Source organism: Cydia pomonella, chromosome 18 (assembly GCF_033807575.1).
Source record: "Cydia pomonella isolate Wapato2018A chromosome 18, ilCydPomo1, whole genome shotgun sequence".
NCBI classification, from domain to species: domain Eukaryota; kingdom Metazoa; phylum Arthropoda; class Insecta; order Lepidoptera; family Tortricidae; genus Cydia; species Cydia pomonella.
This window is the reverse complement of record NC_084720.1, coordinates 6,156,309-6,176,843: the sequence shown is the minus strand read 5'-3', so window position 1 is coordinate 6,176,843 and position 20,535 is coordinate 6,156,309. Positions and strand designations below refer to the sequence as shown.

The 20,535-nt window shown below is 37.1% G+C and overlaps 2 protein-coding genes across 4 annotated transcripts in view; one reads left to right on the top strand and one right to left on the bottom strand.

The window, feature by feature from the left end:
- Positions 1-4,724: 4,724 nt before the first annotated feature.
- Positions 4,725-17,262, top strand: LOC133527951 (PX domain-containing protein kinase-like protein). Its single transcript, XM_061865164.1, has 11 exons — positions 4,725-5,165; positions 5,260-5,448; positions 5,521-5,617; positions 5,729-5,835; positions 7,069-7,185; positions 8,647-8,890; positions 9,573-9,815; positions 10,322-10,539; positions 11,630-11,710; positions 11,832-11,931; positions 12,297-17,262. The coding sequence occupies exons 1-11, from the start codon at positions 5,064-5,066 to the stop codon at positions 12,422-12,424; spliced, it is 1,626 nt and encodes a 541-aa protein (XP_061721148.1). The 5' UTR covers positions 4,725-5,063; the 3' UTR covers positions 12,425-17,262.
- The window catches only part of LOC133527946 (uncharacterized), a 46,473-nt gene continuing 43,190 nt past the window's right edge, over positions 17,253-20,535 (bottom strand). For 2 of the 3 annotated variants that reach the window (XM_061865149.1, XM_061865153.1), the window contains 2 exons: positions 20,106-20,233; positions 17,253-18,634 (listed from right to left, as the gene is read on the bottom strand). In XM_061865149.1, coding sequence (XP_061721133.1) covers positions 18,576-18,634; positions 20,106-20,233 — 187 coding nt within the window. In that variant the 3' untranslated portion in view covers positions 17,253-18,575. The remainder of the gene's footprint in view (positions 18,635-20,105; positions 20,234-20,535) is intronic. The other variant, XM_061865150.1, reaches the window with a different exon arrangement.

The following is a 20,535-nucleotide window of genomic DNA, read 5'->3' as shown; positions in this document are numbered from 1 at the left end:
TTATTGAGCATTATATGCGCGTTTCATTCAAGTCCTATAACAGGTTATGGGCTCTCACGGCTCATGATTCTGTTTTAGGTGAAGATTGCGACGGAAAAGTGTCAAGAGTAAGAGTCTAGGTGACTCGGTGCGGCGTGGGGTCTAAGCGGAGTCAAGTCTGGGGAGGTTGTGCGCTGTGTGTGCGCGACATCAGACTTTGAGCGGGGTGACAAGCACGCACAAAGACTATCAAGTCAAGATGGAATCTTGTTCACAAGCGGTCACAGCAATCAAGCTGGAAGGACCCAGGAATTGGAGTACTTGGAAGTTTCAAGTGACAGTAGCTCTAAAAGGTGCTGACCTGTTTAAGGTGGTTAATGGAGAAGAAACAAAGACAGAAACGAACAAGGTGGTGTGGCAAAAGAGTGACGCTAAGGCGCAGTCAATGATAGTGTCAAGGTTGAGCGAAGCAGTTCTAGTTCATGTTTTAACCTGTGAAACAGCTGAAGAGATTTGGTCAAAACTAAAAGCAGTATACGAGCCAAAGTCAGCTACTACAACACTGATGCTACAACAGCAGTTTCTACAGTTCAAGTATGAAGGAGGTGACCTATCGGTATTTTTGTCAAAGCTTCAAGAAATGAGAAGTCAGTTGAAACAAAGTGGTGAAGAAATATCTGAAAAGTTTTTGATGACTAAGGTTCTAATGTCATTACCAGACAGATACAGTCATTTTATATCGGCTTGGGAATCTGTGGAAACAAGTAAACAAAACTATGAAGACTTGGTAGCTAGGCTACTGGTAGAGGAGGAGAGAGTGAAGGCCAGGGGAACGGAAAATGAAAATGTAGCACTCTTTACAAACTTCAAGAATAGAAATTCTAATAAGAAATGTTATAAATGTGGCCGAGGTGGACATTTCGCTCAAGAGTGTAGGGACACAGATAAAAACAATCGAAAGTGTTGGACATGTGATAAGGCTGGACATTTAAAAGCAGACTGCCCCAAACTGAAAAATAAGCAGCATTATAAATCGTGGAAAAATCCAGATTCAGGTCGGCCATATAATGCTTTTATTGTGACAGCTATGATGTCTGGGAGTGAAAAAGAAGAACTATCATTCAATGGAGATGAATGGTTGATTGATAGCGGCACGAGTGAGCACATTATGCGAGACATGTCAAATCTGACAAATTATAAAGAAGTGTCAAACTTAAACCATTTTGTTCTTGTTGGAGATGGACGGTGTTTGCCCGTTGTTGGGGTTGGTGATACAGAACTGGAGGTCTATGATGGGACTAAATACATTAAATCAACTGTTAGTGATGTTCTGTATGTGCCGGACATTAAATGGAATTTGTTTTCGGTGAAGAAAATTGTTGACAATGGGTATATTGTGACTTTTACGGATACCGAATGTATTATTACAAAAGACGACAACGCATGTGGTTTGGGAACTCGTGCAGGAAATTACTATTTGCTAAACGTGAAAAGTAATAACAAGGAAGGCGTGGGTGCGTTAATATGTTCACTGGATGTCTGGCATGAAAGATTTTGTCACCAAAATAAGAGATATGTCAAAGACGTGCTTAACAGAAAGAACATAAAGTTTGTGGACAGTGAGAAGAAGTGTGACAACTGTGTGCTGAACAAAATAACTAGAATGCCCTTTAGTAATAACTCAAATATAGCCAGTGAAGTTCTTGGTGTGGTTCATGCTGATGTTGCGGGCCCTATGGAGGTTGCATCTGTGGGAGGAGCAAGATATTTCCTTCTTCTCAAAGATGATTTGTCAAATTACAGGGTAGTGTATTTTCTAAAGCACAAATCAGAGGTACCAGAGAAAATCAAACATTATATTCTAACCTCCGAGAGATACACCTGCAAGAAATTGAAAATTTTGAAATCTGACAATGGGACAGAGTTCATAAATAGAGAAATTAAGGAGATACTGGGAGCCAAGGGAATCATACATCAAACCACAATCCCATACACACCCGAACAGAACTCTAGGGCAGAACGCGAAATGAGGACACTGGTGGAGGCTGCACGTTCCATGATAAATGGCTTCGGGAAGGAACTCTGGTCAGAAGCCATTAATATGGCAGTCTATGTCATTAACCGAACTGGCAAGAGTCGCGTTGAAGGAAAAACGCCTTATGAGGTATGGGAAGGAAAAGAGTTTGATCTGAGTAATTTAAAAATGATATTTGGCAGTGAGGTGGCAGTCCATATCCCTAAACAGAAGAGGTTGAAATGGGACCCTAAAGGAAAGAAGGGCATATTTGTAGGCTATGAAAGCTCAAAAGGGTACAGGATTTATTATCCAGAAGAAAGGTTTGTTGACATAAGAAGAGATGTGGTTGTACTGTCAAATAAAGGCTCCTGTGTTCCCGCCCATGATAAAGAAAAGGAAGAGGTGGTGATTCTTTTGGATTCTCATCCTGCCAGAGAGGATAGGGCTAAATCACAAGAGACACAATATGATCCAGAGGTGCAAAATACAAGTAAAGAGGATGATGAATTGCAACCAGATGAATACCAGAGTGCAGATGAAGTGGCCATGTCTGAAGCGCAAGGTGAAGGTAATGGTTCTACAGATGAGGTGATAATGCCAGAACCTCAAGATGAGGGAGGTCACTTAGTCCCAAATATCCCAATAGACAATGCACAGGAAGGTCAATACTCCAGATCTGGTAGGCAAGTCAAAAGGCCACAGAGATTTGATGACATGGTATTAGCAATTGGACAAGAAAGTGATCCAAAAACTTATGGTGAAGCTATGAGATCAAAAGACAAGGACAAGTGGGAAGGAGCAATCAAAGCGGAGCTTGCACAAATGAAAGAGTTTAACACGTGGACTGAGGTCCAAACAATACCAGACTCTGCAAGCGCAGTGAGTTCAAAATGGGTATTCAAGAAGAAAGGTGAAGATGTTTTTAAAGCAAGGTTAGTAGCGAGAGGTTTTGAGCAAGATTGTGATGATTACTATAATGTGTATGCTCCTGTTGCTAAACTTAATACTTTTCGTATATTTGTTGCAGTAGCTACAAAAATGAACCTGGAAATTAATCAGATGGATGTTTGTGGAGCGTTTCTGAATGCTAACTTGGATGAGGAGCTGTATTTGAGATTGCCTGAAGGTTGTAGTGCTAAGTTTGTTAAACTTAATAAATCTTTGTATGGGCTCAAAGGAGCACCCAGATATTGGAATGAAACTTTTAATAATGTAATAAAGTCCAAGGGTTTTGTACAGTCAGAAAAGGACTATTGTTTGTTCTCAAAGTGTAATGAAAGGTCCAAAACATGGTTGCTATTGTATGTAGATGACATACTCTTTTTTAGTAGCTGTCCAAATGAGATTGTAAGTCTGAGAGACATGTTAAGCAAATCCTTTAAGATGAAGGATATGGGTAAGATAAATAAATACTTAGGTTTTGAAGTAAATCAGGATTTGGAGAAACAGTGTACTTTTTTATCTCAGAAAGAATATTTAAATAAGTTGTTAATTAACTATGGTATGAATGACTGTAAACCTTTATCTTTGCCTATAGACAAAAACTTTGACTTTAGTGTACTCAACAGAGAGTCTCCAGAGAGTGTAAGCTTGGAAAGCAGGTGCAGAACCCTGGTTGGAAGCTTGGCTTATTTAGCTGCTGGTACACGACCTGACATTACTGCAGTTGTGGCTATACTGAGCAGATACCAGAGTTGTGCGTCTATGCTGTTGTACAGACTGTTGTGTAATATTCTAAGGTACCTTTCAGGTACTAGAGATTACTGTTTGAAGTATGAATGTTGCGAAAGTGTAGTGGGCTATGTTGACAGCGACTGGGGAGGAAGTGATGATCGAAGGTCAACTACAGGTTGTTGCTTCAAATTGTGGGGTTGCACAGTTATGTGGTTCACAAGGAAACAACAATCTGTGAGTCTGTCTTCAACCGAAGCTGAATTTTGTGCTTTGAGTCATGCAACAAGTGAGGCATGCTGGCTGAAAGATATTTTAGCATTCTTTGGTTTTCATGTAGGACCTATTGTATTGTATGAAGACAATCAATCAGCAATTAAGATGGCTCAGATGACAAGGTGTCTTACTAGAGTGAAGCATCTTGATATCAAACAAAGCTTTGTTAAAGAAAAGATAAATAAAGGTATTATTGTGTTAAAGTACATTAACACTACTGAGCAAGTAGCGGACATTTTTACCAAAGCTCTGGGTGGAATAGCTTTTAAGAAGTTGAGACATTTATTGTTTAGTCAAGGTGTTTAATTTAATTGTACCATGTTAACGATTGTTTAGTTGTTGCTGTGTAATTGTTTAAAGACAATGTTTGATTAGAGTTATTCTTTAACTGTCTATTGTTGAGTGTCATAGACTTATAACTGTTTATTAATGTGAAGTGTAAAATGTAAAATATTTTATTGAGGGGTGGTGTTGTGAGCAATAAAGTATTTTACTATCAAGTCTAGTATTGTCTATGACCACAGGTCTATTGTTTGTGGGTGATGGCTTTTTGTTTTATGAAAATATGGAGGCTGTACACTAAGTTATAGTTTAGAATATAAACAGAATTATTGAGCATTATATGCGCGTTTCATTCAAGTCCTATAACAATTTATCTACAGAAAACGTTTTATTATATTTAAAAAAGCCCGTAAAAATTTAAAGTTTTAAAAGTAGCCCTATTAAAAAGTCTATAGTTTCAGAACGCACCTCAAAGCGGATATTGAATTTTTGTGAGACTATAAAGAAAATAAAACAAAAAGTTTACTTCTATTCGGAATATTTCTTAATTAAAAGAAAATCATGAAAGATAAATTCATTGCAGCTTTGCTTGTAGCTTAAACATTATTGAAAATATTTCTAACAGAGAACCTTACAAACTGATTGCAGGTTTACCATTGTCAATGTAGAGATAAAAAGAAAAAATTAAACGTCATGTGTCTCTATAATTTTGCTAGCTGTCAATTGAAATCGCCCAGTTTTTAGTCTTTTTTTAAATGTTTTTTCAATGATAATAATAAATCTGCTATTCTTGTATAATGTAAATCTAAACTAATGAATTCGTATTACTTTATATGTGATGGCTATATTTGAGAAAGAGTCTCATTCCAAAATTATATTAGATGACACAGAAAAACTTATTTGTATCATAGAAAATGCACAAAATATCAACAAGCACACTGTAAGTAATACTCGTTGTGAAATATTTCACGGTTTGTTGAATCGCATAGGTTGTCTTGCGAACATATTGCCTGAATACCAAATTATATTTATAGGAATACAGATTACAAGTGCAAAGAGGTCCCAGTAAAGAGATCAAATGGACGGTGTCTCGGCGCTACAGGGACTTCGCAGCGCTGCATTCGGTCCTGCAGCAAGCTAACATTGACTTGCCATTGCCACCAAAGAAACTTATTGGGAACATGCAACCATCTTTTATTGCCGAAAGACAAGTAGCCTTGCAGGTACATATCACCTCAGTGTAAACGAGTGGCGCAATATGCTGACCAAGTAGCTAATGCAACATATATTTTCAGGAATACATAAATGAAGTACTGAAGCATCCTATTCTAGCATTATCTTTACCAGTGAGGAGCTTTTTGGATCCAAATAATTATTTATTAAATATTGCAGGTATTTTTTGTTATTTTTAAGTATTTGCTATAGAGTTGTTATACATGCTATTTTACGCATCTTTTTGTTTTAAGAAATTAGTAGTTTTTTTCTATCTATTTTTTTTTTCAGAACAAGCACTGCAAACAATGTCAATAGCCCTGCGGGGAGATGGACAGTTTGAGTTAAAGGGGCCTCTGGCTGATATTGGCTGGAGAGTTAGAAAACACTATTTTTTGGTGAGTAAGAACATAAGTATGAGTAATTGAAACCTTACATGCTTCTTATGGTTAATAAAAATGGGCATTAATGAATTTGAAGCTTTTAACTTATACACAAACTTTATTAGATAATTTTTAAGGGAGGATCAACTTTTTTCCACCAAAACAGTCATTTTTGTGTTATTTATTATGGGATAACTGCAAAAAATAATTGACCTTTAAAATTCAATGAAGGATATTTTGTAACCAGAAGTTATAAATTAGTACAAATTTAGAAACTCAAATTACTGTCACCGAAAGAACTGAATTTTATGTTTATTTTTAGATATACTATGAATGAGTGGTTGTGAGAACTGAAGTCATAATAAGCCTACACCCATACACCCTAATAATAGTTTTTGGCTTGCTGTTCCTGATGTTTGCTAATTATAATTTTCTGGAGGAAACTGCCAAACTCTCATCATGTTTATTGTAATTTTTTCCTTTGGTTTTCTTCATTTTCTAAAGACTTCATAATCTTATGTTACCAATATTTTTATATAACACTTGAACAGACAAGACTGACAAAAATCCTCAATTTTAGTCTCATCACCAATCTATAGTACAAAAAATTCTATACAAGAAAATTATGTTACAGGCAGTCTTTTTTGAGAACATTGCCCTATATATAGGGTTAAACATAACTATTAATACAAATATCGCAATACAAAACTAGGGTAATTCTGCTGGCTTAATCTTCATTTTGGTGGCCTTCACATTACAAGAGAGCCTTACATCAAAAATAACTTGGACACTTTTATACTTTACCATGGACCTACATTTAGGCGATACCATGGCTAAATTCAATGGGCGCTTTTTAAATTCAAGTGGATGTTGAAGTTCAGGATATTACGCTACTGCCCGCGCGACATTAAAAGAGACTGCATGCAGTCATACATTTAGTTCTCCAGCTTAATTATGACGGATAAAAGGTGCCTTACTGTGGATGTCCATAAAAAAGTATTATAGCAGCCATTGAATTTAGCTATCAACAAAGTTAACCTTTTTAGTATCCATTAAATGCAGGATAATGCATTAAATACGTAATTACGATATTAAAAAGAATATTTTGCATAATTATAACATTATCTTTGTTATGAATCACTGCAAAAAATATTGAAATAGAATATACAGTTATCACATGAAAGATAATTCTGTTGACTACTTTCTTCTTGTAGGTTTAATGTCCTGAATTACCTTCATTGTTCTCAGGTGACGGACTCGGAGACTAGAACGAATTGTCTGTTATCATGGCAGAACTATGGGCCTGATAGGTATTTAAGTGATAAGGATCTGCAAGCAGCTTTTAAGAGTATAAAGGGTGTAAATGTAAGTTTCTCTTGTTAATATGTATAATTGTAAATCTATTATTTGTGCGATAATTGAACATATAAAAAACGAACATATGTCTTACAAAAAACGAAAGGTACCTTGAAATAGATCGTTTTGGTGATTACGCGATTTTCTATCACACTGATGGGTACTCTTTGCGGAAGTGCAATCTGATTTGAACCTTAAATGCGAGTGTAAAAGTCGACTACCCTATTGATACGTATTCGCTTAAATCGAACTGTCTAAAAAGGTTTAATACTAACTTGACGTAACACAGCGTAAGCGCATCGCTTTATGGCCCATTTTCCAATGAAATGGCATTAACAACTCAACTGTATGTTAACTTCATCTGGCTGAACCAATATGTAGCGCTTGTAGTAACTCGAGCGTACTGGATCAGATGAATGGATTTGAATGAAATTTCATCTTCGAGTTACAGAATGCCTGCAGAAGTATCTTATTCCTTATTTAAGTCATAGCTACCTACCTATCTAAAGATTCTAATTATTCTAAAGTGAAGCATAATACATAAATTGTATGTACGGTCACGTCTGAAAATATCGATACGAAAAAAGTGCCAAAAATATGTATACATGACTTTATTGCCCATATATATTAAGTTAGTGTATACATATTATTGGCACTTTTTTCGTATTCATATTTTCAGACGTGACCGTACCACTTATATATTATTGAGTTTGTTAATAAATACAGTTAACGAGTGTGTAATGCTTAATATAATTATAAAAACTGACCACTCAGTGACGCTTGTATCTATGTCTTCTATAAAATAAATAAAAAAAGTCGAGTGCCATTTTATGTCTTTCTAACTGTAAATTATATTTTACATGTGAAAAATCCACTCCGTCACATTGTTTGGGGACAGAAAACAAGACAACGAAAAGAATTTTGACCCAGTTATTCGTTTGTCGGGCAACTAATTATGCTACATGAATAATTACTTGATGTCACTTGTTAGAACAAATAATATACTTTAGACTATGTAATAATTATGGCTATGTATATTAGATGAAGTGTAAATATACCTTATGACCATTATACCAATAATAACATGTATGCCGTTAATTAGGTATTACGTATGTATGTGTGTATTTATTACGTTATTCAAAATAACTATATATCGAACTATAATATATGAAAAGTAATTATAAATAATGTAGTCCAACCACAGTTAACCTTTTGACCGCCACAGTCGGCTACGGCCGACATCTGAAAGACTTACCAAGGACGCCAACGGCGGCTACAGCCGACAGTTTCGCCAATGCAATAGGGACTAACGCGGGACTCCGTAAAGTTCAATTTCGCTTAAATAATCGTGATCGCCTGCGTCCGGGGCACGGCATGTTCCTTCGCCGTCTGGCGTTCAAAAGGTTAACATATACATACATGTATAACTTAATCAATACATAAAAAAATCAAACTTTATTTTAATTGCAGCATCCACATATAGATAAAATATTAGCAATTCATAGTTTGGAATCAGGTGCCTATGTAGTACGAAGGATACATGAAACCGGCAGCCTAAGAGACATACTGTACGGGACCGAGTACACGCGGAACCATCTAGCCAAATATGGGAACCCAAAAGTGAGGAAACCACTGACTGAAGGACAAATAGCGCATTATGGATATCAAGTATTACAAGCGTTGAAGTTTTTACACGATAAGGGATTACCGCACGGTATGTACGTTTATCTGTTTATATCCGGTTAGTTATATATATGTGATTGCTTGGTTTAAGTATATTGTCCAGTACACAGTATATTCGGTTAGATTCTCGTGTGTTTTGATAATGATTAGTCCTAAAGTAAATTTACATTAAAAATCCCAACAAAATTATAACGGCGCCATCTAGAATGAATGAAAAACCTATTCTCCTTATCCCCTTTCTGCTTATTTGAAGCTTATTTCGAACATTATTATTGATTTTGAACTTAATCTCAAAGCAATGTGGTTCAATTTTATATAATTTCTGACATTTATGTCCGCATTACATCCAATCCATTTAAAGTATTAAAGTCGAGTTTCTCAATCCTTTTTTGTGTAGCAGAATTATACTGCCCTTTTTGTATAAATACTCCTTGAGACTACTCCACAGCAACTCAAAACCCAGCTTAAACTAAATCCTTTAAGGAGCGTGCATGGACTGTAGGGGGCAGCACAGAAGCCCCCTATTCATTGGCGCGAAGCCAAGGAAGGAAGGCCACTAGATGGAATGAATGATGGATGGAATAGAGCGAACTGAACTGGGGGCAGCACCTGCTTATAGGTTATTTAATTGTTAAAGTTTTCGATTTAGGTCACGAGGTGGGAGAACCTCCAACAAGCACGGTATGCAAATTTTACAGTTGTCTTCCTTTCAGGTCATCTCCACTCCGGCAACATAGCGATAGAAAACCAAAAAGTCCTCCTCATGGACATTCAGAACAGTATCCTTGGTGTATCCAGCCTACACCGGCCTTATCTCCTAGAACTAAAGAGAGTTTCGTCGGCTGAAGCGGTGGATGTGTACTGCTTTGGACGGACGCTGTACGAGCTGGCCTTTGCCGAACCGTTAGATAGCTACTACTGTGATGATTACCCGCGTGGAATCTCAGCTGAGTTAGGTAAGTTGCTTGTCTTATATTTTGGATAGCCAAGGTGACAATCGGAGAAAACGAGCTAATACTCTGCTAAGCGGTAGACTTCGAGTTGCAATAATATCTTGCACAACCAAGCTCAAAATAGAGCCATAAGAACGAACTTGTCATATGTATATCTTATTTATTTTCCTAAATAAAGTCTGGTACATTGTTTTTACATTTGTTTCGCCAAACATAGTGTTTATTGGCGAATAATGCACTCACTTTCAATACACTTATTGTACCTTACTATCTATAAATATATATGAAATTTAAACATACTATTAACAATTTAACATGCAAGCTATCAATGCCATCATGTGGGTACCATTATCATTTATGTTTTATATTTTTATCTGAGGGTATTACCCTTCGATAAAAATATATTGTTGCGCACTTCGTTGTGCACGATATTATTGCGGTGACTGTATCTATACACTTGACATCGTCATATCACCGTTTGCCAAGAAACCCAATCTTTATAATTTCAGAATCAGTCCTCCAGTTGTGTATATCGAGCGTGGCGTGTAAGAACGCGCGCGTGTCCGGAGCCCTAGAGCCGTTACTGCAGCACCCGTTCTTTACCAGAGCCACGTTGAATGGGTCTAGACTGGAAGCTCATCACCTCAAGTTTCCGCTGCCGCTGAAGGAAGAGCTGAGGAGGGCAGCGGACGCGGTCGAGGCGCGGCTCAAGGCGGATCAGAAGTTGGTACGTTAATATTGTCACGTTTGTCAGCTCCTGTATCCTTGTACCTATTTAACCTCTTGAACGCCAGACGGCGAAGGAATATGCCGCGCCCCGGACGCCAGGGACACGCGATTATTTAAGCGAAACTGAACTTTATGGAGTTCCGCGAAATTTCCTATTCAATTGGCGAAGCTGTCGGCTGTAGCCGACGATGGCGTCCTTGGCAAGACTTTCCGATGACGGCCAGAGCCGACTGTGGCGGTCAATATGTTAACCCTTTTTTTAAACAAACAAACGTATATTCAGCAAATAGACGCTTTTACATGTAAAATTTATACAACCAATAAAAAAAAAATACAATTACAAATATGGAATCAATGAAATATTAGATAATTCGAGCAACGCCGGGAAGGGAGACGGCATTCTTACTATTTCCCCTCTGCCGAAGCATAGGTACAACTGTACCTATGGCGGTGCATGTTATGACTCGTCCGTACACAAAAAGAGATCAAGGTGTGCAAGATTTGTCTTTGACGTGTGTCATTTTCTATGTATTTGTGTCGTCAGTACAGATTGGATTTTGTATGTAGTGAGTGAGAAGTGCGATTGTGTGCACGTTTCCCCCCGCAAAAAATGGCAGAAAGATATGTACGGTGAGATATCGCTTGGGCTCCTCCCTTCCGACGTGTCGGAAGCCGGTGTTGCTCGAAGATTAAATACTTTATTAGTGATGTATACAGTCTCTAAATGTTGAATTACACAAAAAAAACTATGATAAAAAAAATACAAACAACAAATACAAAATTACATACTTATAACATAACATGTAGCCCGAGTAAGCTTAAACAGACCGGTCTCCACAAACAGCACCCGTTCCCGAGTATGACGCGTATTTCAGCCATCGCCTCCCTCAACTTTCATTCGGGAAACTGGCTTTGACCGCCAAAGACGTCAACTGACGCGCGCGGTCACAGCCCAATGTCAGCCTTCGTGCATTCCGACAAGGTTCACGATGACACGCCGCGCACGATAGGCGTCCTCTCCTAAGTGCTTTATCGATTGTGCACTCCAGAGAATATTTAGCTTAGAAATTAATGACATTAATTTTCAGGTGCGGAGTGCGAAACGTGAAGTGCGTATACAGGAAATACTCAATTCTGAAACGGAACTAAAGAAACAGAAGAAAAGAGCGGTAAGTTATTTTTAATGTCATAAATGTCTATAAAAACACATTAATTAGTGACACGTGCGATACTTTGTTTTCTTAAGTCTCACTAATAGAAAACTCTAACTTAACCTTACCTCTGTTGCAGAGAAAAAGAGATAGCATGTGGAAGTCGACTTCGTCGCTCGCGGAGACGGTGCGTTCGCAGAGTGCTAGTACCGCCTCCTCGCCCACGCCGCCACACATTTGTAAGTCTATGTTCTGGTACCGTAAAACCACTAAACTATACCTAGTCCAAAAGCACTATGTATGTATGTATGTATGTTACTATGGTCCAAAATAAATGTCGCAGTTCTAAAGTAAAACATTTCTGTACAGAGTATGTGCACTTATAAAGTGAAGCAGACTAGATTTAAAAGTCGAACGCCATCTTGAAAATGTCATATTTGGGACGCCGCGATATTCCGACGTCGGCAGTAATAAGTTGACGTCGTGTTGTCATTGTCAAACATGCGATATAATACATATAAGGATCAAAAACACTCCAGGAGTTTTTTACATCTGCTTAGGAGTCGAGGGGTTTAAAAAAGTAGTTTTTTTTTAAATGTTGTAGCGGGCGAAACGAGCGTCGCGGATGTAAGTCCTCGGGCCGCCGGCAGCCCCACGGACGCCCGCGGCGCGCTGCTCAGCGCCATCTGCGGCTTCGACCGCGCCCGCCTGGCGCGCGTCACCTCGCGGTGAGCCCTGTGTCCCGCCCGAGGCCCACTCGTGACGCCGGCCACCGTACCATGCGGGCAGGGGATCCATCGGCGTCAGCGTCGAGCGCGCGGTTCTTGCCCGAGGCGTTATCATCGTGAATCGCATCACTTCTTTACCAACAGTGGCGTAACTATAGGGTGGCAAAGCGGGCAAAATACCACGGACCTGGTTTGAAAAGGGATTTTTTTGCTCTATATGGCACAATCGAGGCTGGAACCTACTACTTTTTGCCCCACCCACATACGACAGGTTAACCGAAAGTCTCGGACCATTTGGCGCACGGGCCCCTATTCCATGAATTTGCCACGGATGGCGGCTGGTATATATAGTTACGCTAGTGATGTACCTCGCTTGACAGGTGGTTTATATTTCACTTTCCATCTTATTACAAGTAATACTAATGTCTATATTATTAGAAAAATAAAGATCGTGTCATTCACGATGACGCGTGCCTTGACCCGTATTGTCATGTTATTAGAAGTTAGATTTGACAAATCTTCGCATCATCGTGGATGACACGACCTATATTGGACGAAGCGTTTTAAACTAAACATTTCGAGGTTGGTCTCATATTATGAGTTACTCAGAATGACCTATTCACTCCGTAAATTATTGCACTAAATAAACACCTTATAGTCAATTTGTAACTGTGTTTCGTAGTTAGATACAAATAGTTCAGTGTTCGTGTGAATTGAATTTTAGCGTTAATTAAAATAAAGACGTTTTTAATTAACTTAATTTTTTTCAACGTTTGACATATTATACAACGTGTGCAAATAGCAACGCTTAAGTAATCGACCTATTTCGCAGCGGTAAGGTTCACGAATTCTTACGGTAAAATTTGTAACAGTTTTAACTTTTACCTATAAAGAAATTCGTTGTTATGTATATTTCACGTATTCCATTCCTCACTTTGCTATTTGCCTTAGGAACTTATTCTATCTATAGCAATCTTGAGTTCTGTGATCTTGAGGCCTGTATCGATTCGAATCCTAAGTTTTTGAATTTAGCTTGATTACAAAAAATAACATAGGTTTAAAATGCACTTTAAATATCGGCAATGTCATGTTTGAGGGAACACATCGATTACTTTTTTGTTGTATTTCAACGTACAAAAAATTTAAATTAAAAAACATGATATCAGCGTTCCCGGGCACGCATTTTCATCTTGCCCATGCTTACGCTCAGAGTGACAGAAGATCGCGAATTTACTGCACGTTAAAACGAGGCCGATATTTCACTAACATAACACTTGCAAGGATATATACCTAAAGCGGACGCTACAGTTACATTTTTGCCAATCAAAATTGAACCAAATTACTAGAACATTAGTGAAGGTATTCGAAAGAGAAATATCACTTGACAAAGACAACTATAACTTGGACCTTTTTAAATCGAGAGTGAATAGACATCTTTTAGGTAAGCATGTTCCATCCTAGACTGCATCGGCACTTTCCATCAGGTGAGATTGTGGTCAAATGCTTACCTTTTCGTTAATTAAAAAAAAAAAAAACTCGCAGCCAAGTAACCTAGTGTCCATATTTATTTGAAATGTATATAGAAAAGTCTTTGTTAGGTAAGATGCATTGGGGTATACTCGTAGTACGTGCAATCACCATGACGCGCAGATTTGTCAAATCTAACCTTTAATAACATGACTATACGAGTCAAGGCAGGTGAATGACACGATATGTATAACTTTGAAAGCGGGATAATATTGAAAACGGCTAATATCTACTAAACTAGGAGCACTTCATACTTCAGCCATACCAAAGATAAATAAAGTCTAAGAAAAAAACGTGACAAGAAAAATTTATGCTCGAATAGATGGCGACACCGTTTGATATCCCATATCAGTGAAAGAACATAGGTCATATGGAAGGTAGAGGCAAGGAACAGAATCTCCTTAGGCAGAACTGCAGAATAATAGTTCCGAATCTCTCCAGAGTAGCGCTAGAGTAGCTAAGAACCTAGGCTATGGAGTGTGGAATTAAGAGGAGTGGCATCTCTTATGGTAGAACTGTTGCAAAAGTGTCCAGCTGTCAGCTATAAATAATAGTTCCAAATCTCTCCAGAGTAGCGCTAGAGTAGCTAAGAACCTAGGCGTTATTGACGGAGTGAATTGCGCTGTCTATGATTTGATTTTTTTGTTCTCTAGGTATTGTATCGCCATCTATTTAAAGTTTTTTGATGACACTTTTTGGTACATGGAGATTTCGTTCCTTATCTCCACCTTCCGTATCCTAGGCGTTATTGACAGAGTGAAGTGCCCTGTCTATGATTAGATTTTTTTCTCAAGTATTCTAGATAGTGCGTCTAGTTTAGTAGACTTAAGCAATTTTCAAAATTCCCCCGCTAACGAAGTTAGCACAATGCACCTTAATACAACACTTACAGGTAGATTTTGTAGACATTTTTTTTGTCAGTTAGGTAAAATAAGAGCCTTGGTTTATTTTTTAGCACGGCCTTCAAAAGGTCTGTTTTGTTTGGCGACCTAAGGCTTTAGTGGGTGAGAGTCAGAATGGCGGGTGTACCTAAATAAAATTAAATGAAAACCATACCATATTTTTGTACCTAATTTGTACTATTTAGTACCTCCTTTAAAAAAAATTGTACCTCACGGTACTTAAAGTTATCACCAAAAAACAGGTCACCCGCCATCCTGACAGTCAGAATGGCGGGTGTACTTTATTACGCTATGTTCCCGTGGTTATTGATAAATTCTATAAAAGCCAAATTTTTGTACCTTTTTTGTACCTTCATATTCAATTATAATACGAGTCATTTTATTTTTGGTTTCCAAGTTTTACTCATTTTATATTTTGCTTCTTATTACAATTTTGCAGGCGTTATAATTTTTTAAATTATCGATTTCGTTTTTAAGAAAAAACGCTAAGGTACTATTATGTTTATTACGCCAGGATTTAGTACCTTTAATGTTTAATCTGTTAAGTTCAAATAACTCAGTAAATCATGTCTTAAAAAAGGCTAGGCGCCAATTCAAAGAAATCTTCCTAAGAAAAATCATTTTTAAGACATGATTTTCTGAGCTATTAGAACTTAACAGATTAAACATTAAAGGTACTAAATCCTGGCGTAATAAACATAATTGTACCTTAGCGTTTTTTCTTAAAAATTTAATCGATAACTTGAAAAATTATAACGCCTGCAAAATTGTAATAGCAAGCAAAATATAAAATGAGTAAAACTTGGAAAGCACAAATAAAATGACTCGTATTATAATTGAATATGAAGGTACAAAAAAGGTACAAAAATTTGGCTTTTATAGAATTTATCAATAACCACGGGAACATAGCGTAATAAAGTACGCCATTCTGACTGTCAGGATGGCGGGTGACCTGTTTTTTGATGATAACTTTACGTACCGTGAGGTACCAATTTTTTTAAACGAGGTACTAAATAGTACAAATTAGGTACAAAAATATGGTATGCTTTTCATTTGATTTTATTTAGGTACAGCCGCCATTCTGACTCTCACTTTAGTGGTACCTAGATCTCGGTGGGTTACTGTATTGATGTTTTACATATAAGTATTAATTGGTGCCACGCAGTAACTTTGTAGTTTTTATAAACGAGATTAGCCGGGTCTACACAGAGCGAGCATACGCGCGAGGCAATTTCCTAACGCATAATACGGCCAGTGTATACGTGAATACGTGCCTCGGCCGAGGCGGCGTGCTCGGGCGAGGAAAACGCACGCGCCGCCTCGGCCGAGGCACGTCTACACTGGCCGGTTTGTGCGTGAGGAAATTGCCTCGCACGTACGTGCTCGCTCGCTCGCTCTGTGTGGACCCGCCTATTGATTAAAATACTTGTGCTGAATCACCAAACTCACCTTTGTATTTAAGCAATTAAAATTAAATTAAATAAGCTTGAAGTGTTTGCTTTGTCGCTCGAATTTTAACTCGGCACTAAGGTTTTGCAGGACAAATAGGACATGTCACAATTTTACCTTTTACATTATAAGTAACATGGTCTTAACGTAGATCATACTACACTCAATATGCCTTTAGGTAAAAGGAGCTCCGGTGGTCACGAATTTTACCTACTTTAGGATGAAGTTATTTTATTTAGAAAGGACACTTGAGTTTCTACTTTTAGTAATCGAACAAATAACTTGTTTTATTAGACGCGTGCAACATCCAAAGGCACAGTCATTAGTCATAAATATCCACCAAGGCTTCAAATTATTGTGTGACTTTAATATTTGTGTTTGGTCGAAGGACACAAAACATTTAATAAGGGCTTTGTTAATTTTATGAATAATGGTACGGTTACATGTATCTGGCCAACCCTCCGTTAACCATTTGTAAAATTTAGAAGAGTAAAATTTATTCGTACTAGTAACATCTGATGAGTAATATGAAAAATTACGGTCAAAGGTTAACATTCGTTGCGGCAGCCGTATCAGAAAAACTGTAACCATGCCTTTACTGTGCGGCATATGCCGTGACAAGCTTGTAATGTATCATATTGTTAGCTGTAAGTTAAAAAGTGATAAGCGACTGGTCAGTCTTAATTTGGGATTATGAAATTGTTTTTGTGTCTGGTTATTCCCACTAGTTACCACTAAGTTGTTACCAGTGGTTACTAGTTACCACCAACTCGGTTTGGTACTAACTACTGTTTTTTTCTTCAGAGGTTGCCACTGGTAACAACTTGGTGGTAACTAGTGGGAATAACGCAATGTCTATGTAATAGCTTTAACCTTTATAAATAAGATGAACTATAAATGTTTAATATATTTTGTTGTAAGTGTATAAAAATATACGATATAATAAAACATTGATTCGAAGTCATTATTTATTTCAATTAGTTGCGAAGTAACCAACAAATGTACGAAGAGCAATGCCTATTACATTCACTACTATAATCGTCTAAGCATATTTTTACGCGCTTGAGCGCATTATAATCACTTTATAATTTCTAAAGTCCAAGACAAATGTATTCTATAATTATTAAAATAAAAAATAAAATGTACATTCAATACACACTTGCCTTAGCTTTTACAATCGACCAAAGTATTCTAGCTACACATACAGTACTCCACCATCACTTATGAAAAATAAAAAGTTAGATCACAATCAGATACAATCAATACAAGCCTTATTACATAAAGTATTTACAGGACATCTAGAACTTAGTGATAAAACAAGATAGAGACATATCTTTATTGTTATATCATAATAACCAAAACAATATTTTTTCAAACAAGACTGTTATCTACAAGGTGTAACAAAGACTAGTGGGCATCAGATTAAGGGCATATTTGGTTTCGGGTTGTGATTAGGAAAAAGTAAAAGAAAAACTTTTTTGACGCGAAACATTTTTTTCTACTTTTTCCTAACATGATACCGAATATACCCTTAATTCGATCCCCACCAGTTTCTGTTACACCTTGTATGCAACGAAATAGTAACATAATCAAAATAAAATAACATTCCGTAACTTATTAGGATTTTAAACACTCGCTGTGTACTTAATTTTATAAAATCATGCTTATACTTATTTCTATCATAATATTCGAAACACTTTTACCTGCAGAACATAACAAATTGTCAATAGTTTCCCCACAGGTTGTCGATAAATGTTCTTTGAAATAATTCAGTCGTCATATTATGAAACGATGGCAAGCTAAAATTTTGACAGTTTAAGAAATTCTTTATTTAGACCAAATGTATGTGTTACGAACCAAAGCACCAAATTATATATTCAAAAGATTACGTAAAATCATACAATCAAAATAGCTTTCAAACTGAAGTACATCGTCAGGGTGCACTAAGCTAGAATAATTTAAAAGTCGTGTTTACCACACTAGCAGTAATCAGCGGCGGTATCATGGTTCCATTTTTATCACTCGTCACTATGTCCGTCACTTTCGATCTTACATACTTATTAGAACGTGACAGGCATGGTGACAAATGATAAAGAGCCTACCATCTTAGCACTTCAGGGCAGCATTGCATGAGAAAAGAGATCACGATGTGTTTATTTATCAACTTATGTAAATACCGCCTAGTTAGAAACTTTTTATTGGCCCTGTGTATTTAGTGTTCAAAGAATCAGGGGGAGTTCTTTTTGTATTTTCCAGATAAGTATTTTCAGTGTTTCTTTATTCCAACTCGATGATGTCGTCAATGTCATCTATGTCGAAATCCTTGAGTGTCATGGCTGAAAAAAAAAGATGACATTTTACTTTGTTGAAAAATAAAATATAATGACGGCGCGGCGTGGGAACATGTTTCTATAAAAATATTCAAAATACAAACAGGGATAGGTTAAACTTTAGGTTGGATGTGTTAACATTCAAACTTAGGATGAGAGGTCGCGTCAACGGCATTGTGACCGTCTAATGCTAAAAACTATATAAGTTTAGTTTTTCTAAGAGGAATCTTACGTAACGTATTCACAAAGAATACATATATAGAGTCTGGCTAACCAAATATTGTTGACAAATTTTTCCTTGTCGTATCACCAATTGTCTATGATTAAAAAAAAACCTAAAGGCTGTTGTCAATTTATGTCATTCTTTCAAATTGTTCGCGGTTTATAAGGGGTATATTTTAAATTATATTAATAATGACTATACCGAGTGGGGTCCGAAAACTATTATTTAAGCTCGTAAATAATTACGACAACGTGCGAAGTTGACGTGAAGCGTTGTATAACGAAAAACTGCTATGTTTACAAGTCGTAAACAATTTAGTAGGTTGGTGCTCTATTACTATTTTGATACTTTAATTACTAGTTCTAACATTTGCCTATAATAACTTTAATTAAGTACGTGAATTTATTAATACCTCATGAACAGGATAAGTGTGTAAAGAAACGGAAAAACTAGAAGTTCTGGAAAATATTAATAAAATCCAAACATTGGAACGTAACGAGTTACTGAAAACCAATATTTAGAAGAAATCTGTGGAGTGAAGTGACTGATCAGTAGTAATTTGATTTAACAATATAAAAAATATAAAAATATCTTGGCGAAACATGACTACATATGTCTTTGTATTTAACATAGTGGTAGAAATTATGTGAGCTGACTTTGAGTGCACGTCAACGTATATTTAACTGATTTCCTTAGGTACCTTACGTGTGCACAGAAAATAAAAATATGTTCTAGTATCAAAACATTCAAAAGTATAATTCCTACTATACAAAGTGTGACCAGCCCAAGAATTTATTAATTTCTCGCCATAAATTTGTGTAATATTTCGGTAGCCAGACTCTAATGACAATGAATTGCATACAAAAAATAAAAATAAAATTTATTCAATAACTAAAGTTAACTTAAAGTAAATTTCAATATCCATGCTGGTGCATCTTTTTAAGTTTTCATGATGTGTCGAAAGATGTCAGTAAATTTACTGTGGCTACAAAGTTTTCTTTGACAATCTACTTCTATTTCAAATTCTGTTTGCTATAGGGAGCGTGCATGAACTGTAGGAGGCAGCACAGGAGCCGCCAGATTTTTGGCGCGAGGCGTAAATGTGATGTTTATTGTTCCGATGTAGCCCACAAGATGGCAGAACCTACTATGCACAAGAAAACATGTGACGTGCAAATGTTTATGGTTCCGATTCAGATCACAAGATGGCACACCCTCCAACGCGCACGGTTCCTATAGGTAGTATATACTCACGTTCAGTCTTTTTCCTCTTGGGCGCCTCTGGCTCCTGCTTGATGGCGGGCCGCTTCTTGTCGACGCGGCCCTTGACCGTGGCCGGCGCCAGCGTCTCCATGTTCGTCACGCGCACCGAGCTCTTGCTGCTGGAAGTTATGTAATTTTATTACTTAACAGCAGGCTGACGCAACTAGGAACAAAATAAGTTTTGTATGGAACTTGTTTCGCAAATCTTTGCCAACGAAGAAAAATAAAACGTCAGTGCTATTTGTTCTGTCAAGTTTACATCAAGTCAACTGTCAGCCTAATTGTTTTGTTTGTTATGAAGGCTTCAATGTTTTGTTCGGGTATTTCGTGCAATTTCTTTATTATTTAATGAAAATATCGAAAATAGTGAACCGTGATCAGAGTAAAGAGCGACTTTGTTATATTGCCACCGAGAAAATGG

What these genes read in the sequence shown, in the direction of transcription:
- LOC133527951 (XM_061865164.1), top strand. Translation starts at nt 5,064, where the DNA reads ATGGCTATATTTGAGAAAGAGTCTCATTCCAAAATTATATTAGATGAC. An exon ending in TTAGAAAACACTATTTTTTG is followed by an intron (nt 5,836 to 7,068) that starts GTGAGTAAGAAC and finishes CATTGTTCTCAG; the next exon opens with GTGACGGACTCGGAGACTAG. An exon ending in TGGAATCTCAGCTGAGTTAG is followed by an intron (nt 9,816 to 10,321) that starts GTAAGTTGCTTG and finishes TTATAATTTCAG; the next exon opens with AATCAGTCCTCCAGTTGTGT.